This window comes from Chiloscyllium punctatum, chromosome 6 (assembly GCF_047496795.1).
Source record: "Chiloscyllium punctatum isolate Juve2018m chromosome 6, sChiPun1.3, whole genome shotgun sequence".
NCBI lineage: Eukaryota > Metazoa > Chordata > Chondrichthyes > Orectolobiformes > Hemiscylliidae > Chiloscyllium > Chiloscyllium punctatum.
This window is the reverse complement of record NC_092744.1, coordinates 15,388,461-15,416,402: the sequence shown is the minus strand read 5'-3', so window position 1 is coordinate 15,416,402 and position 27,942 is coordinate 15,388,461. Positions and strand designations below refer to the sequence as shown.

The 27,942-nt window shown below is 44.2% G+C and overlaps 2 protein-coding genes across 5 annotated transcripts in view; one reads left to right on the top strand and one right to left on the bottom strand.

Annotated features, from left to right (window-relative positions):
* The window catches only part of LOC140478741 (mediator of RNA polymerase II transcription subunit 12-like protein), a 609,926-nt gene that overhangs the window by 178,794 nt on the left and 403,190 nt on the right, over positions 1-27,942 (bottom strand). The gene's annotated exons all lie outside the window — the stretch shown is intronic.
* LOC140478740 (P2Y purinoceptor 12-like) lies at positions 1,169-23,038 on the top strand. Its single transcript, XM_072572052.1, has 3 exons — positions 1,169-1,330; positions 7,983-8,126; positions 16,880-23,038. The coding sequence occupies exon 3, from the start codon at positions 16,882-16,884 to the stop codon at positions 17,899-17,901; it is 1,020 nt and encodes a 339-aa protein (XP_072428153.1). The 5' UTR covers positions 1,169-1,330; positions 7,983-8,126; positions 16,880-16,881; the 3' UTR covers positions 17,902-23,038.

The following is a 27,942-nucleotide window of genomic DNA, read 5'->3' as shown; positions in this document are numbered from 1 at the left end:
GGAGGAATTATCATTCACAAATGGTCGTTAATCTGTGGAATGCACTACCCCAGGGTGTGGTGGATGCGGGGACATGGAGTATATTTCGGAAGGAGATAATCAGATTTTTAAGCAGCAACAGGTCGAAGGGTTATGGAGATCGGGTGGAAAAGTGGAGTTGAGGCCAAAGTGAGATCAGCCATGACGGTACTAAATGGTGGAGCAGGCTCAAAGGGCTGAATGGCCTACTCCTAGTTCTTACATTCTGATCAAACAGCAGCATTTGGCTGGGTCCCAAAGGAAGCTACAGCACTGATTCCATTCAGATCCATTCAGACACCAACTTTGCAGGGTCAGAGTTCAAAAAGGCAGCTAGCAACTTGGCTGATACAGTCTTATTTAACGCTAGGATGTGCAGGTACAGTCGAGGGGAGATCATGAACTGAATATAGTTCAGGGCGGCACAGTGGCACAGTGGTTAGCACTGCTGCCTCACAGCGCCAGGGACCTGGGTTCAATTCCCGGCTCGGGCGACTCTCTGTGTGGAGTTTGCACATTCTCCCCATGTCTGCATGGGTTTCCTCCGGGTGCTCCGATTTCTCCCACAATCCAAAGATGTGCAGGTTAGGTGAATCGGCTATGCTAAATTGCCCATAGTGTTAGGTGAAGGGGTAAATATAGGAGTATGGATCTGGGTGGTATACGCTTCGGCGGGTCAGTGTGGACTTGTTGGGCTGAAGGGCCTGCTTCCACATTGTAAGTAATCGAATCTAATCTAATCTACAGACTGCAGAGAAGGAGCATATTTTTAACAGGTTGGCATTAATCCCAATGTTGTTTTTTTTTAGAAGCACTGATTCAATAGTCACATTACAAAACCCATAATAAAATAAATTTGCGAAACTGATATTTTATGCTTTTGTTTTAGTGCTACCTATCTTTATTTGTACAGTGATCATAAAATGTCACTTGAGGCCAAGCAGTAGAGACCAAGAATTGCATTCTGCATGAAACAATGCCTCCAAAAGAGAGGATTTGATAGTGAAGCAGAGTTTGAGACAGTCAGTGATAATTCCAGAACTTAAAATTGAACTACGGCACCGACCAATATTTCCAGCTCCGGACAGCAGACAGCAAGGGGGAAATATTTTTGTTGCGAATTACATAACCAGAATAGAAAGCAGAAGCCGTGATAAAGCTGCAACTCGGAAGGCAATAGGTTCTTGTTTCCAACAGATGAAAACAAGTATAATTCCTCATAGAGAACACTCGCTCATTCTCATACACAGAGGTCAGATTGCTCGACACTTCTGACATAATCAACCAGGAACCGCGGGCAAAGACACAGCAGGTAACAACTTCAAACTTTCACTTAGAGAATTCGTGGAAGCATTTAGTGAAAGGATTAATCAAATCCATAAATTGTTAGTATGATTTAAGTTGACAGCAAAAAACAAATCCAAGTCTGATGAAGGGTCATTCGACCAGAAACATTAACTCTGAATTCTCTCCACAGATGCTGCCAGACCTGTTGAGCTTTTCCAGCAATTTCAGTTTTTACTTTCAATAATGAGAACTCCTGGCTAAACATTTGCAGTTGTTATGCGCGATAATCATTGTAGCATTAATTTTTATTTTGATATCCGGTTGCATATTTTTCCGTTTCGACTTTTTGAAAAAGGTCATTATTTGCACAACGTCCTCAAGGGTTTATGTATTTTCGAAGGATGCTGCGAATGCTCCAAGTTCTAACCATGTCTTCTTGAAACAAAATAATTTACTGGATTGACTGAACTAACCCATTCAGGGTAAAGGAAAGAAATATTCCTCACTAATATATTTAAAGGTTAATAACGTAAGGTTCTGTGTATGAAAGCCAAAGGAGGAGTCATCAGTCTGTGCCCAACTTCAAATTTCTACATGCGAATTTACTGCACAATTGTGCAATCTTCTACTATCGCATTTACAATCTATTCTCTGTAGCTTCTTGCTAATGGTGTGTATAGATAATGCAGCTGCACCCAGCTTTGTTTCAAAATCAAACCTTTTTTTTGCTCAAATTGTCTGTCTCGTCTTTTTCACTTGATCAATGCAATAATTTTCTGTATTTCATTCATAAGTGGCTCACTTCAAAGTTTTTGGAGAGAAAACATTTGTAACAATCTGCACTCATTATATTGTTAATGTATTTTGTTTGGCACACAACTTTCCATGTTAATATATGCTCCCATTTCACTCTCAATCACATCTCACTTCTCTGACTGGATCACACAAATCCTGCAGCTCTTACACAATGTTTTGTCAGCAAGCATCAGAATTCCCATGCCTACTCACTTCCTCTAGTCCTTGGAAACTTCAAACTTGAACTGTATTGTAGGTTATCCATCACAGTGTGAGACCAGTGCTCTATAGATTGAGTCCATTTAGGATGCCTGAACCATTTCCCACAGAAAATATGAAAACACAGCATGAATCGGATTCCTATGAAGCCTCTTAAAAATACAAATAAATATATTACAATTTCATAGACAAGGGAGTCACTTTCCTGCCTTATTTGTTTTAATGGAAAAGATAAACAGATGTGCAGCTTGACCCTCTGGCTCCAACCCTACCAACAGAGAAACCTGCCCCACCTCACTGGATGATGGCTCCCTTTCACAGAGATACGTGTCTGAGTAGATGGACACTAACATGTGTGTCTAGTCATGTCATGTCATGTCTGTCTAGTCCTTATGCAGAAAGGTTCCTCATCACACCTCTCAGAAAGCCCCAGTGCACTTTGCAGCCAACAAAGGTCTTTTAGAAGTGTAGTCACTATCGTGATGCAAGAAAAGCAACAGTCAATTTGCCACAGCAAGCTCCTGCAAACAGCACTGTGGTAAGCGTAGACCAACCTGATTGCAGAGGCTAAAAAAAACTGCATGACAAAGTGATGAGAAACTAACTGCTTGACCACGCACGCCAAGAGTGTGCCAGTTTGTCTGGAGACAAGAGGGTAGTCCATCCAGTCAGAGTCTGACAAGAGGGATAAATCCCAGGTTTCTCCCACTGAACCAGTTGCATGCAAAGATACTGGGACAAAAAGTCAGATATGACTTAGCAGTAGAAAGCTGCAGAATGCTAAGAGGCAGCAAATCCAGCTGGTGCAGTGCCAGCTCAAACCGTGTTCATGGGCAGCACGGTGGCTCAGTGGTTAGCACTGCTGCCTCACAGCACCAGGGACCCGGTTCAATTCCCGCCTCGGGCAACTGTCTGTGTGGAGTTTGCACATTCTCCCTGTGTCTGTGTTGGTTTGTTCCAGGTGCTCCGGTTTCCTCCTACAGTCCAAAGATGTGCTGGTTAGGTGAATTGGCCATGCTAAATTACCTGTAGTGTTAGGGGCACTAGTCAGGGTGGGTTGCTCTTCGGAGGGTCGGTGTGGACTTGTTGGGCCGAAGGGCCCGTTTCCACACTGTAGGGAATCTAAAAATAAACTTCAGCAGCTGCTGGTTAGTCAGTGTTTCGCTACTTGTCTACATAAACAATGTAGGTGCGCCCAGGGCTTCCCAGCTCTTAGAATGAGCCAGCTGTTCTGTGACCCTACCACTATCTCAGTGCTGGGGAAGTGCTGCTGGTGGCGACTTGTCTCAAACCCTTAACCTGCCCACAGGTTTGTCTCCCTCACTGGGCCACTCCTATATCAATCACCAACTAGCTTCTGGGGAAGGAGGGAATGATGGGGAAGGGGTGCGCTGATGGTGGTGGAAGCTGCTGGAGAAGGGGGTTGTGTCCCAACAGGACACTATGCAGCTGTAGCCAGGTCTACAAGAGCAGGCAGGCTAGCAAGAGCAGGTTGTTGCTGGGAATGGTGGGTTTGAGTTATAAGGAGAGGCTGGATAGGTTGGGACTTTCTTTCACTGGGTGTAGGAGGCTGAGGAATGACCTTATAGAGGTTTATAAAATCATCAGAGGTATAGATAAGGTGAATGGCAAGTGTTGTTTCCCTAGGTTGGGGCATTTAAGACTAGGGAGTTTTTTTAACCTGAGAGGAGAAAGATTTTAAAAAGACATGAGAGGTAATTTTTTTTTATTTGCACAGAGAGAATAGTTTGCATGTGGAATAAGCTTCCAGAGGAAGTGGTAGATGTGGCTACAGTTAGAACATTTAAAAGACACTTAGATAACTTCCATGAAAAAGAGATGTTTGCAGGAATATAGGCCAGACGCAGGCAGGTGGGGCTATTTTAATGCAGGATTATGATCAGCATGGACTGGTTGAACCGGAGGGTCTGTTTCCGTTCTGTGTGACTCTATGAGCATTAGAGCTCAGTCTGCTGCTGGGAGGCTGTCCACAGGCAAAACAACTGGCTCTCAAGGCCAGTCGGCCTCCTTCAACAAGCCACAACTCGCCATGAACAAACTCGATCAGCTGACCACCCTGTGTGGCCAAATAGCCCTACCACACAGTCCTCACATCTCCCTTGACCGTTCCGTCTTAATAGAAGCGACTGGGAAGCAAGACAGAATGTGGGAGACACTATTTTACTGCCCACAATGCCTCCTTTCACAACCCTGTTGGAAGCCCAGCTCCTGACAATGGAGTCTTAAAGATGGTAAACCGAGATCAGAGCTGGCTGAGATGAATACCGACCCTCAGTCATTCCCACAGCTTCCGTCCTTGACCACTCCTCAGCAAACTCTAAAGTATCTGCAGTTTCATTAACCATAACATGATCTGCACTCAATTCTATTCACACAGCATTAGCTCTCAGCCACACAAACCCCTGCCCTAAACAAAATAAATTGAAAATACTCAGATACCTCTGCCCTTGCCTCAATATTAACTCTGCAACCTTCTCCAGTCTTATAACCCAAGCCCCACTATTTGAGTCCTCTGATTATGGTCTTTTGCACATTCCTGCCTTGCTTCATCCCACCACTGAAGGCAGTGTTCCCTTCAGTAAACCAGCCTCTTCGTTTCTTTCAGTTTTTCATCTTAGACCAAATTAGTCAGAGTCACAGAGTCATAGAGATGTGCAGCGGAGAAACAGACCCTTCGTCCAACTTGTCCATGTTGACCAGATATCCTATATCAATCTCGTCCCATTTGCTAGTACTCGGCCCATATCCTTCTAAACCCTTCCTATTCAGATGCCTTTTAAATGTTTTAATTGTACCAGCCTCCACCACTACCTCGGGCAGCTCATTCCATACACACAGCACCCTCTATCTATCCCTGCTCACCCTAAATCTATGCCCTCTAGTTTCTGACTCCCCTAACCTGGGAAAAAAAGACCTTGACTAATGATCCTGTCTATGCCCCTCATGATTTTATAAACCTCTATAAGGTCACCCCTCAGCCTCTGATGCTCCAGGGAAAAACAACCCCAGCCCATTCAGCCTCTCCCCACAGCTCAAACCTTCCATGCAGTTCTCCAATCCAGGAGGGAAAACATATCAAGAAAGAAATTCAGAGAGTGTAGCAGGCAGGAGACATTGACTGAAGCCTCCAACTCGTTTAAGACCCCAACAGCCTCTGCTTAAACCTCAACCTAAAAGCTAAGTAAAAACTAGAAAGCCAGGTCTGAGAGAGCTGGCCACAGCCAGGCTCCTTCCATTGTTCCAGTTTTTTTAAAAAAGCCAAGATCTCACAAACGATTTACTTTCTTAGAAACAGCTAGTCACCTCTGCCTTACAACTTCTCTTCAAAACAAAAACCAGGACAAAATAACTTCTTAAAGTGGCAGCATTGTCACAATTGTAATACATGACCATATAATTAAGGAGTAGGCCATTCAGCCCATCAAGGCGAAAATGAGAACTGCAGATGCTGGAGATCAGAGCCAACAGAGTGATGCTGGAAAAGCATAGCCGGTCAGGCAGCATCCGAGGAGCAGGAGAATCGATGTTTTGGGCAAAAGCCCTTCATCAGAAATGAGGCTGTGAGCCTTGGGGGTGGAGAGATAAATGGGAAGGGAGGTGGGGAAAGGGAGGTGGGGAAAGGGAGGTGGGGAAAGGGAGGTGGGGAAAGGGAGGTGGGGAAAGGGAGGTGGGGAAAGGGAGGTGGGGAAAGGGAGGTGGGGAAAGGGAGGTGGGGAAAGGGAGGTGGGGAAAGGGAGGTGGGGAAAGGGAGGTGGGGAAAGGGAGGTGGGGAAAGGGAGGTGGGGAAAGGGAGGTGGGGAAAGGGAGGTGGGGAAAGGGAGGTGGGGAAAGGGAGGTGGGGAAAGGGAGGTGGGGAAAGGGAGGTGGGGTTGGGGTTGCAGGAGGTAGCTGAGAGCGAGTCTATTTCCAAATGTGGCTGAAGAGTTTCAGGGCAGAGGAGATGACGTGTGGGTTGCAGTGAGAGAGAGACTCATTGAGATCCTTGTAGAGAGAGGAGAACATCTTCAAGGTAGGCATCCTTGGAAGAGGATTCGCAGTAAGGTTAAAATCAACTAAGAGAAAGTGAGGACTGCAGATGCTGGATTGATCAGAGCCAAGAGTGTGGTACTGCAGATGCTGGAGATCAGCTCATCAAGCCTGCTTCGCCATTCAATAAGATTCTAAATGACCTGATTTGAGCCTTAAATCCACATTGCCTGCCTCCTGCCTCCCCCCCACCCCCAGCCCGATAATCTTTCACTCCCTTGCCCATCAGGATTAAAAGAATATTCAACACTATTCGATTCATAAATAATTGGCGGCCATTTGAACCCTGTTTATACGTTAGGAAAGTCAGACACTTGCGAGCAAAAATTTGCGAAGAATTTGCAGAAAGCATCTGAAACAGAAATCTAGCACAGTGGCAAGTACTGCTGCTTCACAGCACCAGGGTCCCAGGTTTGATCCCAGCCTCAGGCAATTGTCTGTGTGGAGTTTGCACATTCTCCCAGTGTCTGCGTGGGTTTCCTCCCACAGTCCAAAGATGTGCAGGTTAGATGAATTGGCCATGCTAAATTGCCCAGAGCGTTAGGTGCATTAATCAGAGGGAAAAGGTTCTGGGTGAGTTACTCTTCGGAGGGTCGGTGTGGACTGGTTGGGCTGAAGGGCCTATTTCCACACTGTACGGAATCTAATCTAGTCTAATCTAATCACAATCGCACCCACGGCCAATCGTCTGTTTCTGTTCCAGGTTTTTAGATATAGCTTGAGGAACTAACACACAAAAATGTGGAAATGTGGAATTCTAGTACACTAAGGAAATGAAGTTTGGGTCACTTTTGTACTGACAAGGCTGCACAGAAAGAATCACAATGACAGCTACTGGAGAAAGTGAGGACTGCAGATGCTGGAGATCAGAGTCGCGAGTGTGGTGAAGGAAGACCTTCACATTCCTGATGAAGGGCTTATGCCTGAAATGTCGATTCTCCTGCACCTCGGGTGCTGCCTGACCTGCTGTGCTTTTCCAGCACCACACTCACGACAGCTACAGGAACCCAGATTCACTAAGATTCACAGCAAAATAAGACATTATTAGTCAAGATTAATAAAGCAGAAAACAGTGGATTAGGGTGGCATTGTGGCTCAGTGGTTAGCACTGCAGCCTCACAGCACCAGGGTCCCAGGTTCAATTCCAGCCTTGGGTGACTGCCTGTGTGAAGTTTGCACATTCGCCCAGTGACTGCGAGGGTTTCCTCCCACAGTCCAAAGATGTGCAGGGTAAGTGTATTGGCCATGCTAAATTGTCCAAAGTGCTAGGTGCATTAGTCAGAGGGAAATAGGTCTTTGTCGGTTACTCTTTGGAGGGTCGGGTGTGGACTGGTTGGGCCGAAGGGCCTGTTTCCACACTGTAGGGAATCTAGTCTAATCGAAGACAAATATTCTGGAGACAATACATTACGTTATCCTACGTGAGGCAGGTTGTGTCACTATCTTTTAAAACACCACCCTGGATATTGGATAAATCCATAGTCAAGTGGTCTTTGTTCAAGATGCCAAGGAGGGTAGCAGGTGCAAGTGGTAATGTATGGAGAGCTAGAACAAATGTCCTCAGGAGAAAGGCACAGGAATAAGGAGAAATTAATATAATTGCATTGCCTTGACAGAGAACATCACTGGACAATTAAGGAACGTAAACACAGTGTGTACAATAGAAAGTATTGCAAAACACCCGCTGGAGTAAGAATTCACCAGGACCAGATGGGATATACTCCAGAGTACAGAGGAAAATAAAGTTGAAAACTGTACAGGTACTGGCCATAATCTCCCAATCCTCCTTAGAAATTAGACATGCTTTATTTGTGTGCAAAAAGAGGGTGCAGGGATAAAGAACTAAACAGTCTGTTTTAGCTCTGTGATTGGACAAATTTGAGAAATTATGACTCAAAAGAAAATAGGGTGCATTTGGGTACGGGTGAATTAATTAGGGAAGGCCTGCATGAAAATTTTGTTGAAAATGTGTGGTGTTTAATTAACTTGACTGAGTCTTTGATAAGGCAAAAGAGAAGGTTGCTCTCACTGGAGTTGAGAAGAATGAGAGGTGATCTCATTGAAACAGATAGGATTCTAAGGAGTTCTGAGGAAGGGTCATCAGACCCAAAGCATTAAGTCTGATTTCTCTTCACAGATGCTGCCAGACCTACTGAGCTTTTCCAGCAACTTCTGTTTTTGTTAGGATTCTAAGGGATTTGACAGGGTCAATGCTGAGAGGGCGTTTCCCTCATGAGAGTGTCTGGGACCAGAGGGCATAGTCTCAGAATAAAGTGTCACCAATTTAAGGGCGAGATGAGCAGGAATTTCTTCCCTCACAGGATGGAGTGTCTTTGGAATCCCTTGCCACAGACAGCAGAGTCCCTGTGTATTTTTAAGGCTGAGATAGATTATTGCTGAGTCAGGGAATCAAGGATTACGGTGAGAGGTGGGGGGGGGGGGGGGAGAAGTGGACAACCGCTTGATGAAGTAGCAGCGCTATGAAAGCTTGTGCTTCCAAATAAACCTGTTGGACTATAACCTGTTGTTGTGTGATTTTTAATTTTGTCCACCCCAGTCCAACACCGGCATCTCCAAATCATGATGTGAGTAATGTCACATAAGCCATGATCCTACTGAATGGCGGAAGTGCTTGAGGGACAAAATGATCTAATGGTTCTTATGAATAATGTGGTTGATGTGACGCGTAGGGACATCCAAAAGGTATTTGACAAAGTCCTACTCTGACAGCTTATCAGTAAAGTTCAAGACTGTTGAATAAAAGGGACAGTAGTAGGATGGACATAAAACTGACCTAAGACCAGTGAACAGAACATTGGTAAATGGTCGCTTCTTGAATCAGAGGGGAGTTTCTCAGAAGTCAGTATGAGAAAGGCGCTGCTGCTGTTCGCACTAATAACAACATGGACTAGAAAAGAATCACCTGCTACAGAACTGGAAAGTGCAGCAAAGGTTGGGGAGAACATTGATAAAGGCCTCTTAAACTTTGAAAAAGACATACAAGCGGCACATGAAGGTTAATGCAGACAAGTGTGAAGTGATTCTTTTGGAAGAAACTGCAAACAGAGGCTTATAAATAAAGGATAAAAACATTACAGAGCTGCATGGACAGACTCACCAGGACTTTACAAGCATAAAGTACAGAAGTAAGATTATGATAAACCTTTCGAAAGCACTGGTTTTGTCACAATGAGAGTAAATGCCTAATTCTGGGCACTACATTTTAGAATGGGCATGGAGGTTGTTAGGTATATAGTTGAGGGCGCTGTCTCTTTAAGAAAGCTGGTCAGGTGACTGGGAGGAGGGGAGCTTGGGTCTAGTGTAGAACTGGCTGAGGTGGTGTGAGCATTGTTAATGAAGTAGTCCTGTTCAGATTCACTATTTGTCTACCTACTTTATAATTCTTGATTCCAAAGAAAGCCCCAACATTACAGAGCCCTGAAAGGAAGTGCAGAAAAGACCGGTGTGAACGGTTCCAGTGATGAGATGCTTCAGCTACACAGTGAGATTGAAGAAGCCAGACTAACTCTCCTCGGAGCAGAGAAGGCTCAGAGGAGATTTGATAGAGATTTGATAAAATCACGAGGGATCTCAGCAGAGCAGAGAAAGAGGAACTATTGACATTGGCAGAAGGGTGTAAAACCAGAGGACCCAGGTTTAATGGAAAAGGCAAGAAAACTCAATGCAACAAGAAAACGTTTTGTTTAAATGCAGGGTGTTTTGGTGATATGGAATGTTTGGCTTGAAAAGGGTGTGAAGGTAGATTCATTAATGGCTTTTGCAAGAGCTTTAGTTCAGTACTTGGGGCAGACAACTGCAGGGCTCCAGTGAATGCACTTCATCAAGTGCTGTTGCAGTGAGGTGCCATGAATTCAATGGGCCAAATGGTGCCTGAAGAAATTTGCGTTCTCATTTTTCATGAGAATTCTGTTTGACAGAAATTTTGAATATCCGGGTGCCCCCTTCAGAATACTTATGGGCGGCATGGTGGCTCAGTGGTTAGCACTGCTGCCTCACAGCACCAGGGTCCCAGGTTCTGTTCCAGCCTCAGGCGACTGTCTGTGTGGAGTTTACACATTCTCCCAGTGTCTACGTGGGTTTCCTCCAGGTACTCCGGTTTCCTCCCATGTGCAGGTCAGGTGAGTTGGCCATGCTAAATTGTCCATAGTGTTAGGTGCATTAGTCAGAGGGAAGAGGTCTGGGGTGGGTTACTCTTTGGAGGGTCAGTGTGGACTAGTTGGGCCGAAGTGCCTGTTTCCACACGGTGGGGAATCTAATCTTAGAGGGAGCATTGTGAGAAGCACCAAAAATGCAAGGGTTACATTTCTTCCACTGCAGTGAATCAGAAAATGCACTATTTTTCGTGACAATTTCTTGAACAGACTTATTAATCCCTTGGCGAGTGTGGTGACTACATAAATTATGAATGCTGATGCCCTTCATTATGCTTTTTGACCTGTTCCTTGCAACATGATGAAATGTTTTTGAAACTTAATGGCAAATTACAGAAACATGGAGCATTACACCACATGGCTGTGAAAGACTTCCTCAAACTGCAGAGAATTATACAGGGCGACAACCGTATCCACGGAATCATTTTCCGTGGTTTCAGTTACCCATGGTTTACCGCAGCCCGAACATATTGCAGGGAACCTTCCTGCACCAGGGACCAAGGGGCTGCTGGGAAGGTAAGTTTCCCACTTAAATGAATGCGTTCGCTCCTATCCGCGGTTTTGGACTTCCACAGTAGGTTTTGGATCGTATCACCCACGGGTGGGTGGGGCTACTGTGCAGGTAAAGGACCATTTTTGAACAATGAAATTTGCATAATCTTCACATGATTTTTCAATGTAAATATCAAATTAATGTTGAGATACAAGGGTATTATTTGGGGGCAGGCAGAATAATTGCCTTCTTCTGGTTTGGAGTGTTTGAGCTGAGATACAGCACATGCCTGCAATCATTTGTGGAAAGGAGGACTTAATTGCAGAACATAACAAAGCTATTGCAGAACATAAAACAGGCAAGGTGCATACTCAAAAAGGGAACAATGTATGCAGTTATGAAGGACAGCACATAACAAATCATGAGCTCAAAGCCTGACTTCAGATCTGACTAAACTCCAGAGAGTAGTGTGCTAAATTCTCAAAGCATGTGGGAAATATTAAAGGATTTAAGATTCTCAGGACAGATCTGGTCAGTTTGGCAACTGCATTGCATTTTATCAAAAGACAGAGTGAGAGCCAACCATAATACACAACAGGTGATCGACCATTAAGAGCATAATGCGGTATTGTTGGGGCTAACTTCAGAGGATGCTGAAGCGAGATGTATGATTTGAACGATGCTCCAAGTAAAATGGCCCAGTAGCAAAAGGCAATATGGACCTTGCTTACTTTCCTCACCTTTTGTCCATTTGGAGGCAGGCTGCAGCATGTTCTTCAAAAACCCATTTGTGAAGTCATCTTTTTTTTCAGCTGCAGCAAACTCCCTCTCAGTTTTAAATCAAGAGTATTGTTCATTTACATTCAAACCCAAGGTGATCCTTGCAATTTCTCTCTCTCACTTACAAAGACAAAAGCAGAAGAAAAAAATAATTTCACAGTTATGAAAGTTAAAACCTGAAAGTGTAGATATCAATTTGTACATTTGCTAGATTCAGGAGGATACAGCTAGCCAAGGGATTGGGAACAGCAGAATTCCACTTGAGGTTGACACAGATACAGCAATGTGATTGGCACACAAGGACTTAGTCCACTTTTCAGGCAGCAACAATAATCTTCAAGAGATATAGGCTTCAAGGAGATCTCTTTGGGGCATGAGCTATCCTGGAAGTATGGTGTTACCAGCAAGTTAGATCCTTAGCAGACTGAGATACAGGATTAAAATTAATACACAATGACAGACCATGTGCAGATCATAGTACACCACCATTGAAAATGCCTGCCATAATTGGTGGATGTACAGAGGCACTCGCAATGCAACTCAAACACACAAAATAAACAGAACTCTTCCTCACTCGAATGTGTTGCTTATTTAACAGATAAAATGGCCAATCTCACAACAAAGAAGAAAACACACTCAGTACTCTCCATGTGATATCTAGAGGCTTCTTGTGAGTTACATCAGACAACAAGAACATGGAGTTCAGAGAGGTGAGGTTTCACTTCATGAAACTTTGCCGATCTTCAATACTGTGGAGCCCGAATAGACTTGGTTAAGCCAGTTTCTCAATTTCCTCTGCCAGATCTCTGCACGAGTTATATGGCATAAGCCCCTTGGGCTAAAGTGTATTGTACTGTAAGAGGTTGCAAATTTGAAGCCAAATTAAGCAACAGTGTTTTGGAGCACACAGGTTTGTTACTCCACCATGCTGTGAACTTGAACAGTGTCACTACTTCTGGTATAGCAGGCCTAGTTTCAAGACCTACCTGCTCCATAGTATGACATAACTTCTCAGATTAAGTTAACTAAAAACATCTACAATTAAAACTTTCCAAAGATCAAAAAGAGTTTTGTTCACGTAACAGGGCCATTGAGGAGTCAGCTTCAACAAATCAATTAGTTTCCATTTCTCTGGTCACGCTTCCTTTCATTCAACTTCAGACAAAGATTGGGTCATTAGCACCTCAGAAAATACTGCAAAGTTTAATGATTCCACAAAAAAAAAGCAAAGTTTTGCTGATATTGGAGCTCTGAAATAAAAACAAAGTGCTGAACTAGAAACATTAACTCTGCTTTCTCTCTCCTCAGCAACTTTGTGTTTTTATTTCAGTTGCTCTACATTTGCTTTCAGTTCTGGTTTGGAGACAGCACATTTGTGTCCTTGTTGTCTCACTGTGGATTGGCCATGCTAAATTGCCCATAATGTCCAGGGGTATGCCCCTTGACAATCAACAGTGTTGCCATCATTGAACCCCCTCACTGTCAATATTCTGGGGGTTATCATTGACCAGAAACTCAATTGGACTAGAAATTAACCAAAAGGTCCTTAAGACAGCACCTTTTAACACACAACCATTTCCAGCTAGAAGGATAAGGGCAGCAGATACATTGGAACGCTACACCTGCAAGTTCCCCTCCAAGCCACTCACCATTCTGACTTGGAAATGTATCACCATTCCTTCACTCTCACTGGGTTAAAATCTTGGAATTCCCTCCCTAAGGGCATTGTGGGTCAACCCACAGCAGGTAGACTGCAGCAGCTCAAGGCAGCAGCTCACCGCCATCTTCTCAAGGGCGAGAGATGATGGCCAACCAGTGACACCCCAACTCACAAAATAATTTTCCAAAAATTCTCTCCACTGATGTTACCAGACCTGCTGAATGTTTCCCACAATTTTTGTTTTTTTAAGTTAACTTTATGTTCTGTTCTATTGAGGGTTGATGTGTGCTCACTGTGCCTCAGTTCACAGCACTCCCATCCTATCACAAAGTTCCAATGAAGAGCTTTGTACAATATCAAGATGACAATCTAATACAGTACTGGAGGGATGCTGTGCCTTCAGAAGTCCTATCTTTTGGACGAGATTAAGGAAAATTCTTGACCATTTCTTCCTCAGGTGTGTGCAAAAGACCTTGTAGCACTCTTTTGAAGAAAAGCACAATAAAGTCATCTTTGATATATGGGCTAACTTTTGTTTCTTCAATCAACATCTCAAAACCAGATTATCTGATCATCGCCTCACTGCTGTATGTGGAGGCTTGCTGTGTGCAAGTTGGCCACCATATTTCTACATCAGAACAACGACCAGAAAACACTTCTAAAAATCTGGTGGTCTTGATGCTCTCGATATGCAAGATTTTATTTCTGTCTTTCTTCCTGTGTGCTGGATGCGGCCATTTCTATTCTCTTTCAAGAATAAGAGGCAGAGTGTCAAGTTACTAAGAGCACCTGCCCAGCTGTTCCAAAATAGTGTCATGATCTTCTGTATCCACTTGAGACGAGATACGGGGTCTTTGTTTAACATCTCACATTAAAAACGACACCTGTAACAGAGCAACTTGCCTTCAGTACTGCAGTGGCATATCAAGCTAGTCTCTTAAAAGAGCAAAGAAAGGTAGGTTCAAATCCCAACAAATTCTTAAGGTGAACCGATGTCTCTTTGTTGACTTAGCTAAGTATATCATGAAACGAGTTTACCCGTTATAATACGTGCATTGATTAGCATAGAAGTTGAGACCTTTCTTTTGCATTTCCTAATTAACACACACTTGGGAACAATCATTTTGTTTGTAACTCTTTCGGTATCTCCATATGTCAAATTCAAACAGCACTTAGTTTTGTTGAAACTAAACCAAAGGGTTGATTTAACTGAGCCAGTTATTTGGTGGTGCTTACATTGCAAGGATATCCTGAGACAATTTACAGTTAATGATAGACCTTTTTATTGCAGTCTGTTATGGACCAGGCCAGACACCCTCAAAACATTTCAAGAAAGTAGCCCACCCTGACTGATCTCGTTGTTTTAAGCAGGTGTAACACAGATATTCCAGGAAGGATATAATTGGTCAAACCGCGTAGTTGTAAACAAAACAATTTATTTACAAGATTACCAAATGAAACACTAACAAAAGAGAACAGAATACAGAATAACTTAACCTATCCAAAAACCCGACAAATTATACCAACTTAATGATGCCGCTTCCAATACTTGCAACAATCCCCATAAACACCCCTTGGCTTAAAAGGTAAAATCAAACCCAGGGTCTTAAAGGTGTGTGTGTGAGAGAGAAAGAGAGAGAGAGAGAGAGAGAGAGGGGTGAGAGAGAGAGACAGACAGTAAGAGGGAGGGAGAGAGAGAAAGGAGGATCAGCATGGACCTGGGTCCAGCAACCTTTTCAACTGCTAAAACCAAACCAAGTCAGAGAAAAGCTGATCTGGGAGGACTGGCCACTTCTCTTTCATCATACAAGTTTTTTTTCAAAAACTTGAAAATCTGTTGCCTGAGCTATAATTTTATTAGCTATAATCAAAATGACCCAAAATCCCTTCAACTTAGACTTTATGGTGTCTGTCTCTTTTACGACTTCTCTGGAGAAAAAAACCCCCAAGGACAACATAGCCTTGTTAATGAGCTGCTTCATCGCAGGTCACTGTTGTAACAGAGGGAAACACAGCAGTCAATTTGCATACACCAAACACCCATATATGTAAGTGTGATAATGGGCAGATAATCCACTTTAATGATTGTAGTTGAGGAACCAATAAACTGCTCTTCTCCCCATAGTGTAGTGGGACTCTTCATTGACTTGGGGCAGTTGCGGGCTCAGCTGATACCTTAGTTGAAGGATACTATCATTTAACAGTGAAAAACTTCCTCATTAGTGCACGGAGTGTGTCAACCTAAGTGATCAGTCTTTTAATAAAATGTATTTGTTCATAACTGAGGGGTGACATGATTGAGGTCGACAAAATTATGAAGGTTAGAGACAGAGTAGATAGGAGGAACCTGTTTCCTTTGGCACAGAGTTCAAAAATCAGGGTCATACATTCATACTAAAGGATTAGAGGGGAAATCTGGAAACTGTTAAAAACTGTTTTATGCAGAGCTTCTTGGGTGTGTGGAATTCATTGCCTGAGTTGATGGTGGAGGCAGAGACCCTGAACTCTTAAAAAGTATCTGGATAGCCGTAAGCTGCAAGGCTATGCGCAGTGTGCAGGAAGATGGGATTAGAAAGGGCATCTGGGTGTCTTTGGGTCAGCATGGACACGATGGGTCAAATGGCCCTCTTCTGTTCTGTATCATTTCCATGGTTCTATGGAATGGTTTGGCCAGCATTTATTACCCATTCCTACCTGCCTTCGAGACGGTGATGGTAAAGTATCTGCTGTAGTACACAATGGAAAATTATACCCGTTCAGGAGTTGTTCCAAGATTTTGACTCAATTGCTAATTTTATGAACAAGCTGGGGATTGTCAAAAAATACTAAAAGCAGGCTTATCTTCGTATCGGTCTACCTCTATTTTATAGAAAAGTCAACCAACTTTAAGCAACCTTGTTTCATGCTATACAACCTTAACTGGGCTTGTCGTTTAAATAATAGAGTTAAAGACTAGAAATATGTAGTTTTGTGGCTCTTTACACCAATGAAACTTGCTATCGGTATATGTCCTAGTGGCGCTGGAAAAGTGCAGCCATTCAAATAGCACCTGAGGAGCAGGAGAGTCAAGGTTTTCAGTCAATTCTCCTGCTCCTCAGGTGCTGCCTGACCAGCTTTTCCAGCGCCACACGTTTTGGCTCAGATCTCCAGCATCTGCGGTCCTCACTTTCTCCTACGCCCTAGTTTAGTTAGATATATGTGGTGTCCTAGTCATGTGATGGCAAAGCTCCAATGTTCTCGTCTTTGTCCTCTTCTACCCGAGATTCTTCTTCAGGTTGAAGAATGAGATTATCAGACAGAAGACAATCAACTTTACAATACATTGTCACTGTTATTAGTCAGAACAGTAATGTTTAATACAAAACAATGTCACTGAAATCAATTACACTATGCTTTTTGTTTATTTAGAAATGGCTTTGAATGGAACAGAAAACTTTTCCAACCAATCAAACACCACAGTGAAAGACATATGTGCGCCAGACCGAGAAATCAGCCAGGTGATCTTCACAGTGCTCTATTCTGTCTTCTTCATTGGTGGGCTCCTGATGAACAGCTTGGCCATCTGGGTGTTCTTTCAAATCCCGAGCAAGTCGAACTTCATTGTGTACCTTAAGAACACAGTCATGGCCGACCTGCTGATGACACTGATATTTCCGTTTAAAATAATCATCGAGTCAAGATTCAGAACGCCAGGACTCCAAGTCTTCGTATGTCAAGTCAGTTCAGTCCTATTCTACTTGACCATGTACATCAGCATCATATTTTTAGGGTTGATTAGTGCTGACCGCTACCAGAAAGCAGCTAAACCATTTGGCCATTCTGGCACGTGCAAACCCAGAACTGCAAAGATTCTCTCAGCAACAGTATGGCTGTGCATGTTTCTCTTGGTGCTGCCCAATATGATACTGTACAAGGGAAACACCATGCAAGAAAATGAGCGTAAATGCTCCTCTCTCAAGACTGACCTGGGCTTAAAATGGCACGAACTGGTCAGCTTTGTCTGCCAGATCATATTCTGGAGTAACTTGATATTAATAGTCGTGTGCTACTTTCTAATAAGCAGAGAACTTTATAAATCCTATCGCAAGACAAAAGGCAGTTCCAGGCAAGCTAAGAAAGTCAATTACAATGTCTTTCTTGTGCTGGCTGTGTTCTTCATCTGCTTCGTTCCTTTTCATTTCGCCAGGATCCCATATACACTTACTCAGACCCGAGGTGCTTACCAGTGCTCCACTCGAGTTACTCTGTATTACATAAAGGAAAGCACACTGAGTTTGTCAGCGTTGAATGCATGTCTTGACCCACTGATTTATTTTTTTCTATGCAGGTCATTCAAGAACATGCTATTCACAAAGCTGAACAACTGTGCAAAGAGATTGCCAAAAATGCAGCCAGGTGATTATCAATCCAGCATGGACACTCCACTCTAAGCTGCAAAATAATGTTACACCAACCAATATCCACGCCTGGTTTCTGTACAAGTCCTGAGAAACATTATGCAGGGTTTAGACTGTTGTAAAATTAGCCATAACATTTACACTTTACATGCACTCTGCATACTTGAATTCTATGGGCTTGGGATTGTTTCCTTATGTTAGACAATAGACAATAGGTGCAGGAGTAGGCCATTCTGCCCTTCGAGCCAGCACCACCATTCATTATGATCATGGCTGATCATCCTCAATCAGTATCCTGTTCCTGCCTTATCCCCATAACCATTGATGCCACTACCCTTAAGAGCTCTATCCAATTCTTTCTTGAAAGTATCCAGAGACTTGGCCTCCACAGCCTTCTGGGGCAGAGCATTCCATACACCCACCACTCTCTAGGTGAAGAAGTTACATCCTCAAGTCTGTTCTAAATGGTCTACCCTTATTTTTAAACTGTGTCCTCTGGTTCAGGACTTACCCATTGGGCCTACAGAGTGCCCAATCCTTTAATAATCTTATACGTCTCAATCAGATCCCCTCTCAGCCTTCAAAACTCAAGCGTATACAAGCCCAGTCGCTCCAATCTTTCAGCGTAAGATAGTCCCACCATTCTGGGAATTGGCCTCGTGAACCTACGCTGCACTCCCTCAATAGCCAGAATGTCTTTCCTCAAATTTGGAGACCAAAACTGCGCACAGTATTCCAGGTGCGGTCTCACCAGGGCCCGACAGAGCTGCAGAAGGACCTCTTTGCTTCTATACTCAATTCCTCTTGTTATGAAGGCCAGCGTGCTATTAGCTTTCTTCACTGCCTGCTGTACCTGCATGCTTGCTTTCATTGACTGATGTACAAGAACACCTAGATCTCGTTGTCCTGCCCCTTTACCTAACTGGACTCCATTTAGGTAGTAATTTGCCTTCCTGTTCTTGCCACTAAAGTGGATAACCACACATTTATCCAAATTAAACTGCATCTGCCATGCATCCGTCCACTCACCTAGCCTGTCCAGGTCACCCTGTAATCTCCTAACATCCTCCTCACATTTCACTCTGCCACCCAGTTTTGTGTCATCAGCAAATTTGCTAATATTACTTTTAATACCATCATCTATATCAGTAATGTATATTGTAAAAAGCTGCGGTCTCTGCACTGATCCCTGCGGCACGCCACTGGTCAACGCCTGCCATGCCGAAAGGGAGCTGTTTATAACTACTCTTTGTTTCCTGTCAGCCAACCAAATTTCAATCCATGTCAGTATTTTGCCCCTAATTTTGCTCACTAACCTCCTATGTGGGATTTTATCAAAGGCTTTCTGAAAGTCCAGGTACACTAAATCTACTGGATCTCCCTCGTCCATCTTCAGAGTTACATCCTCAAAAAATTCCAGAAGATTAGTCAAGCATGATTTCCCCTTCATAAATCCATGCTGACTCTGACCTATCCTGTTACTGCCATTTTCTACCACTGAGGTCAGACTAACTGGTCTATAATTCTCTGTTTTCTCTCTCCCTCCTTTCTTAAGCGTGGGACAACATTAGCCACCCTCCAATTCGCAGGAACTGATCCTGAATCTATAGAACATTGGAAAATGATCACCAATGCCTCCACGATTTCTAGAGCAACCTCCTTCAGTACCCTGGGGTGCGGACCATCAGGTCCCGGGCACTTACCAGCCTTCAGACAGAACAGTCTCTCCAACACCATTTCCCGCCTAATATAAATTCCCTTCCATTCAGGTCCTTCAGTCACTATTACATCTGGGAGATTGCTCGTGTCTTTCCCAGTGAAGACAGATCTGAAGTACCAAATCAACTCTTCTGCCATTTTTGTTCCCCGTAATAAATTCACCCATTTCTGTCTTCAAGGACCCAATTTTAGTCTTAACCACTTTTTCTCTTTTCACATACCTAAAATGGCCTTTACTATCCTCCTTTGTATTTTTGGCCAGTTTACCTTCATACCTTATTTTTTCTTTGCGTATTTCCTTTTTAATTATCCTCTGTTGTTCTTCAAAAGCTTCCCAGTCCTCCAATTTCCCACTCATCTTTGCTATGTTATACTCTTTCCCTTTTGTCTTTATATGGTCCTTAACTTCCCTCGTCAGCTATGGCCACCCCTGCCTCCCCTTAGGATCTTTCTTCCTTTTTGGAATGAACTGATACTGCATCTTCTGCATTATACCCAGAAATACCTGCCATTGTTGTTCCACTGTCATCCCTGCTAGGGTATTGCACCATTGAACTTTGGCCAGCTCCTCCCTCATAGTTCCCCTGATTCAACTGAAATATTGCCACTTCCGATTCTACCCTCTCCCTTTCAAACTGCAGATTAAAGCTTATTATATTGTGGTCACTACCTCCTCATGGCTCCTTTACTTCGAGGTCCCTGATCAAATCGGGTTCATTTCACAACACCAGATCCAGAATTGCCTTCTCCCTGGTAGGCTCCAGCACAAGCTGTTCTAAGAATCCATCTCGGAGGCACTCCACAAACTCCCTTTCTTGGGGTCCAGTACCATCCTGATTCTCCCAGTCTACATGAAATCCCCCATAACTGTAGTAATATCTTTGCGACAGGCCAATTTCAGCTCCTTATTCAACTTACACACTACATCCAGGCTACTGTTTGGGGGCCTGTAGATAACTCCCATTAGGGTCTTTCTACCCTTAGAATTTCTCAGCTCTATCCATACTGACTCTACATCCCCTGATTCTAGGTCCACCCACGCAAGGGACTGAATATCATTCCTTACCAACAGAGCCACCCCACCCCCTCTGCCAGTCAGTCTGTCCTTGCGATAGCACACAAAACCTTGAACATTCATTTCCCAGGCCCTGTCCACTTGAAGTCATGTCTCAGTTATCCCCACATCGTAAATGCGAATTTCCAAAAGAACCTCAAGCTCATCACCTTATTTCTAATTCTTCGTGCATTCATATATAATATTTTTAATTTGTTACTCCCCTCACCCTTCCTATCAATCCCTATTTCACTTGACCTTACGGCATGATCCTTTTTTGAGTTTTCTGCTCCATTGATTCCGTTGTCTTTCTTGACTTCTCTTGTTCTAACTTTCCCTTAAACTTCCAGTTTGTCCCCTCCCTCCCGCTATTTAGTTTAAACGCAGCAGTGTTGCAATGGTAAACCTGCCTGCCAGAATGCTGGTCCCCCACCTATTGAGGTGCAACCCGTCCCTCTTGGATAATTTATTCTTACCGCTAAACATACCCATGTGCATGTTGGCACAAATGACATTGGGACGAAGAGAAGGGACATTCTTGAATTTAAATCCTTGCTTCCTGCACCAGTTCCTCAGCCACTCATTCAAGTCCATTATCTCCCTGTTCCTGTCCTCTCCAGCCCGAGGAACTGGAAGCAAACTGGAGATAACCACCCGAGGTGTCCTGCTTTTCAGCCTTCTTCTGAGTTCTCTGAAGTCCCGCTGTAGAATGTCCCTCCTCTTCGTCCAAATGTCATTTGTGCCAACATGCACCACCACGTCTGGCTCTTCACCTTCGGCCTTGAGGATTTCCTGCACTCTGTCTGTGATGTTCTTAATCCTGGCACCAGGAAGGCAACACACCATTCTCAAATCCCGCCTGTTGCCGCAGAAACCCCTTTCAGTCCCTCTCACTATGGAGTCCCCTATTACCACGGTTCTGTGTGATGTCTGACTCCCCGGCTCTCCCTCCACACCAATATCTGATTGGCAGACCTGACCACCCCTCGGACTGGCAATGACATCTGTCTCTACGGTTTCCAAGATATTGAACCTGTTCCTGACAGGTACTTCCCCCGGGGTCTCTTGAACTTGTCTCATCTCTGCCTTCCTCATCGTCTTCTCCCTTCTACTTTCTTCTGGTATGCTCGGTGTAATAACCTCACTGAAGGTCCTGTCCAGAAAGATCTCGTTCTCTTGGGTGAGCCTGAGGTCACCTAGTTCTTTCTTCAGTGCTGCAATATGCTGTCAGAAGCTGAACGTGTACACACTTTCCACAGTTATACGAGCCAGCTACACCAGAGTCCCTGACCTCCCACATCATGCACGCAGTGCACTGAATCAGCTTGGCAGTCATGTCTTCACCCTCTTCAACTGTGGCATAATCACTTCTCTCAACTTCATTGTCGAAGACTCCTGAGCCAAGGACACCTACTTAAACAACACTCACCCACCTTCCCAACAGTCTCTGCGCTCCGACTTCACTTCCACCCAGCTCCCGCCGCACTCTGCTGCAAAAAGACCGCTGGCTTCGAGGTAAATACTTAAATAACACTCACCCACCTTCCCAACAGTGTTAAAGGCAGTATACAAATTTGAGCAATGTGGTTGACTCTTAACTGCTCTTGGAGCAATTAGGGATGGCAATAAATGCTGGATTAACCAGCGATGCCATCATCCCGTGAATGAATTAAACAGAAAATGTTACTGCTTGGGTCAGGGAAGGAATATTAAGTCCCAATCAAATTTAAACAATATATAGATCGCATCTTTCTTGTAGTAAATCATTTCAAGGTTCTTTTAAGAGAAATAATTGATCAGGAGATGCTGACACAGTGAGACCTGATGCTCTTTCCTATTTCTACAATCTGAGGCAACATGTAAAAATTCTGTAAATATAAAATATTTTTCTCCTCTTGATTACCTTTTGTAAATAAAAGGTGTTTCCCTCTTTAAGACAGTTAGTGTTGTTAATACAAACCTCTGTAATTGTTTCCGCTATATATCTATCGAGTCATTTGGTTTAGGGAAGGAACTCAGAACAGCAGTGCTGGCAAAAAATGTTGGCGGACCAAGTGAGGAGCAGAGATCCAGAGCTGATCAGTGACATAAGGTGGGGGGTTGCAGAGATAGAGGGTGAAAAGTCATAAAGTGTTTCACAAATGAAATACAGAGTAGCAACAAATGTGAGAAAGAGAGACTCAGTCTCAACAGTTTGTGGAAGCTGAAAGGTCAGTGAGGGAAGTCCCTGAGGTCTTCAGTCAGGTGGTGAAAATATGAAACAATACAGGAAGGAGAATTCCAAAAAGTGGTGACAGTGAGTTTGGTCAGGGATGACAGGGCTTGAGCATTAGTGCAGAATCAAACAGGCCAACTTGGAGAAGGAAATGGAATGGAATCAGGATAGACCATAAGGTGTTGGAGCAGATGTAGGCCATTCAGCCCATCGAATCTGCTCTCCCATTCAATGTGCTATGGCTCATCTGATCGTCCGTAATACTGCTTTCCTGCCCTTTTCCCCATTAGTCTTGATTCTGTATCCCTCTGCTCCCCACCTATTCATGCATCTGACCGGATGAACCTTAAATTAATCTACCATGCCTGCCTCCACTGCCTCTGCTGGCAACGTGTTCCAGATACACAGTACTTTACACAGAGGGTGGTGGGTAAGTTTCTCCCTTAAACTTTTCTCATCTCACCTTGAACATGTGACCTCTCGTTACTGAATCCCTCACTCTGGGGTAAAAGCTTATCTCTATCGATGTCGTCTGCATCGGTGCCACCTTGTGTTGTACAGTTCATCAACTTCACCAACACATTCCATCCCAACCTTAAATTCACCTGGACCATCTCTGATACTTCCCTCCCCTTCCTGGACCTCTCCATCCCCATCAACGGTGACCGACTCAACACTGATTAGATTAGATTAGATTACTTACAGTGTGGAAATTTCTACAAATCCACTGACTCCCAAAGCTCCCTGGATTACATCTTTTCACACCTTGCCTCCTGCAGAAATGCTATCCCTCATTCCCAATTCCTCTGCCTCCACCGCATCTGCTCCCAAGAGGACCAGTACCACCACAGAACACACCAGATGACCTCCTTCTCTAAAGACCGCAATTTCCCCTCCCACATGGTTGATGATGCCCTCCAGTGCATCTCGTCTACTTCCTGCACCTCCGCCCTCAAACCCCACCCCTCCAATCTTAACAAGGATAGAAACCACCCCCCCCCCCACCCCTGTCCTCATCTTTCACCGCACCAACCTCCGTATACATCGCCTCAATATCTGCCATCTACAAATGGACTGCACCACGAGAGATATATTTCCCTCCCCATCCCTAGCTGCTTTCTGTAAAGACCGTTCCTTCCCCGACTATCTCGTGAGGTCCACACCCCCCCCAACAAACCACCCTCCCCTCCCGGCACCTTCCTCTGCCACCGAGAAATTGCAAAACCTGCGCCCACACCTCCCCCTTCACCTGCGTCCAAGACCCCATAGGAGCCTTCCACATCCATCAAAGTTTCACCTGCACTTCCACACGTCGTTTACTGTATCCGTTGCTCCTAATGCATTTCCTCTACATTGGGGAGGAAGGACGCCTACTGGCAGAGTGCTTCAGAGAACATTGTGGGGACACCCGCAACAACCAACCCCAACGCCCTGTGGCCAGGCACTTCAACTTCCCTTCCAACTCTGCTGAGAACATGCAGGTCCTGGGCCTCTTCCATCGCCACTCCCTTACCGCCTGACGAATGGAGGAAGAACGTCTTATCTTCAGCCTTAAGATCCTCCAAATCCATGGAATCAATGCGGATTTCACCAGTATCCTCACTTCCCCTTCCCCCCACCCTATCTCAGTTTCAACCTTCCAGCTCAGCACTGTCCTCACGACCTGTGCATCTTCCTTCCCACCCTCCTCTCCAACCTATCACCTTTAGCCCCACCTCCATTCACATACAGCACTCTCAGCTACCTTCCCGCCCATCCCTAACCCCTCCCATTTCTCTCTCTAACCCCTTGGCTCTCAAGCCTCATTCCTGATGAACGCGTCTATTCTCCTGCTTCTTGGATGCTGCCTGACCTGCTATGCTTTTCCAGCACCACACTCTCGACTCTAATCTCCAGTATCTGCAGTCCTTACTTTCGTCTTATCTCTATCTACCCTGTGTATACCCTTCATGATTTTGTAAACCTCAAATCAGGTCCCCCCCAATCTCCTTTTTTGTAATGAAAACAATCTAACCTACTCAAACTCTCTTCACAGCTAGCACCTTCCATACCAGGCAACATTCTCGTAAACCTTCTCTGCACCCTCTCCAAAGTGTCCACATCCTTTTGGTAATGTGGTGACCAGAACTGTACATAGTATTCTAAATGTGGCTGAACCAAAGTCTTGTACAAATTTTAACATGACCTGCCAACTCTTATACTCAATACTCCATCCGATAAAGGCAAGCATACTATATGCCTTCTTGAGCACTCTATCCAGCTGTGCAGCAACCTTCAGGGTACAATGGACCTGCACTCCCAGATCTCTCTACCCATCAACTTTTCCCAAAGTTCTTCCATTTACAGTATAGTTCGCTCTAGAATTAGATCTTCCAAAGTGCACCACCTCATATTTGCCTGGATTGAACTCCATCTGCCACTCCTCTGCCCATCTCTCCAGTCTATCCATATTCTCCTGTATTCTTTGACAGTCTCCTATGCTTTCTGCTACTCCATTAATGCCGATGTCATCTATAAAAACTTACTGATCAAACCAACAGTGCCCTCTCCCAGGTCATTTACGTATATCACAAACAAAAGTGGCTCCAGCCCCGATCCCTGTGGAAGCACTGGTCACCTTTCTCCATTTAGAGAAACTCCCTTCAACTACTATTCTCTGTCTCCTGTTGCTCAACCAGTTCTTTATCCACCTAGCTAGAACACCCTGCATACCATGTGACTTCACTTTCTCCATTAGTTTACCATGGAAAACCTTACCAAACGCCTTACTAAAGTCCATGTAAATGGCATCAACAGCCCTTCCTTCATCTATCAACTTGGTCACTCCCCCAAAGAACTCTATTAAGTTGATAAGGCACAATCTCCTCCGCACAAAACCATGTCGCCAATTACTGATAAGCCCACTCTCTTCCAAATATGAATAGATCCTATCCCTCAGTACCTTCTCCAGCAACTTTCCCACCACTGAAATCAGGCTCACCAGTCTGTGGTTACCGGAAATATCCCTACTACCCTTTTTTGAGGGTATCAAAACACTGATCAAAAGGTCAAATCAAGGGGGGGTAATGTTTGAGTGAAGGGCAGGAGGTTTAGAAGGGATTTGAGGAAAAGAATGTTTTCTATCCAGAGGGTGCTAGGAATTTGAAATGCGCTGCCTGGGAGGGGTATGGAGGTGGGAAACTTCACAATCTTCAAAAATTACTTGGATGAGCACCTGAAATGTCACAACATCCAAAGCTGTGGGCCAAGTGAGACTAGTAGATTTTGAGTACTTTAATTGTTAGTACAAACTCAAAGGGCTGAAGGACCTCTCCTGTACTGTATAATTCTACACAGTCTCTCAGCGACCACCTGGTTTTGTTCACAAGTCACGAGGAGAGTGAATTGGAGCAGCTTTTGTGGGGCATGCTTACCTCCTCAAGGCTGTAGGATCAAGTGATTATACAGGAAGCTGACAGAGTAACACATTCAATAGATGACTGATTCTTTATACCCTGTCCACCCTGATTTCATTGTTTAAACAAACATCAGTTCTTGCAGCATTCTAATGAGATCTTGTCATAAATGTACTGTAATTTCTAACATTTCCTAATTAATGATAATATACAATTGGAGAAGATGTTTCCATTTAGATGTTACTTGCATCATCTTTTGTTTAAAAAAATATTCTGAAGTCTTTGCACAATAAGCTAGAAATGGGAAACTGGGCTAAGGAAAGATATATAGGAAGGGTTTCTGATGCATCTCTGAGATGTATTAAAATCACTAACAACTTGGAAAGTGCAAAGGCTGTCCATATGCATGAAAAGCATTCTCACTAATACAATGAGCCATTCCACACAGACTACATCGGCACGGGCTCCCCATGCTCTTAGCACTTTTCCCTCCCATTTCACATCCTTCTTCCAGTGTTGGCTCCACCACAGAATGAAGCTTAAAACAGCATCTCAGCACTGGATGGAGGAAAGACTCTTTGCCTTAGTGACAGGACTTACACATTGTCAACTCCTAAAGTCGATAGTTCAGAGGTTGTGAAAAAAAAGTCTATGCTGGGGATTTGATGGGGGGAGGCAAGAATTGAACACTGTTTGAACTACTACCTTAAAGCAGCATGAGAAGACAGGAAAAAATAAGGCACAACACTACCAAGGTGCCTTGGCTACTTTTAATTTGATTATAAAGCGAGGAAATATATAAGCTCAATGAAGCGTACACAGCCAAAATGTACCTTAAGCATGAAACAGATTTTTCAGTCCATTTGAATGCCAATTTACCTACACATACAAAGAAATGCACAGATTCCCAAATGCTAAGGTGAATTGGATAAAGCTCAACTCACCCAGTGTTAAGCTTAGCAAAATATTGGGTGTGGGGGGAGTGGGACAATGTTAACCTAACCCTTCCACTGGGCTGTTGAGGGGTTTCCCATTAAAATAACAAAGGATCGGGAGGTAACACAGCATTCCACCTAATTCCACAGAATTCCTGCCCAATGTGTTAGATTTGTGGGCGGCACTGCTGCCTCACAGCACCAGAGATCCGAGTTCAATTCCCACCTCCAGCGACTGACTGTGTGGAGTTTGCATGTTCTCCCAGTGTCTGCGTGGGTTTCCTCCGGGTGCTCCGGTTTCCTCCCATAGTCCAAAAATATGCATGTTAGGTGAATTGGCCTTGCTAAATTGCCCATAGTGTTAGGTAAAGGGTAGATGTAGGGGTATGGGTGGGTTGCGCTTTGGCGGGGCGGTGTGGACTTGTTGGGCCGAAGGGCCTGTTTCCACACTGTAAGTAATCTAATCTAATCTAATCTAATCTTTACATGCAAATGAATTGACATGGCATTGGTCTGATCTGTTTACACAAGACCTTCTTGAAAGATGAACAGGATGATGCTAATCATGCTCTTGAGCCAGGGCAGCCATTTAATAAGGTTAAAAACAATGACTGCAGATGCTGGAAACCAGATTCTGGATTAGAGTGGTGCTGGAAAAGCACAGCAGGTCAGGCAGCATCAGAGCGGGAAAATCAACGTTTCGGGTAAAAGCCCTTCATTAGGAATACAGGCAGAGTGCCTGAAAGGTGGAGAGAT

Coding starts and splice junctions, on each gene's coding strand:
- LOC140478740 (XM_072572052.1), top strand. CDS start 16,882: ATGGCTTTGAATGGAACAGAAAACTTTTCCAACCAATCAAACACCACA.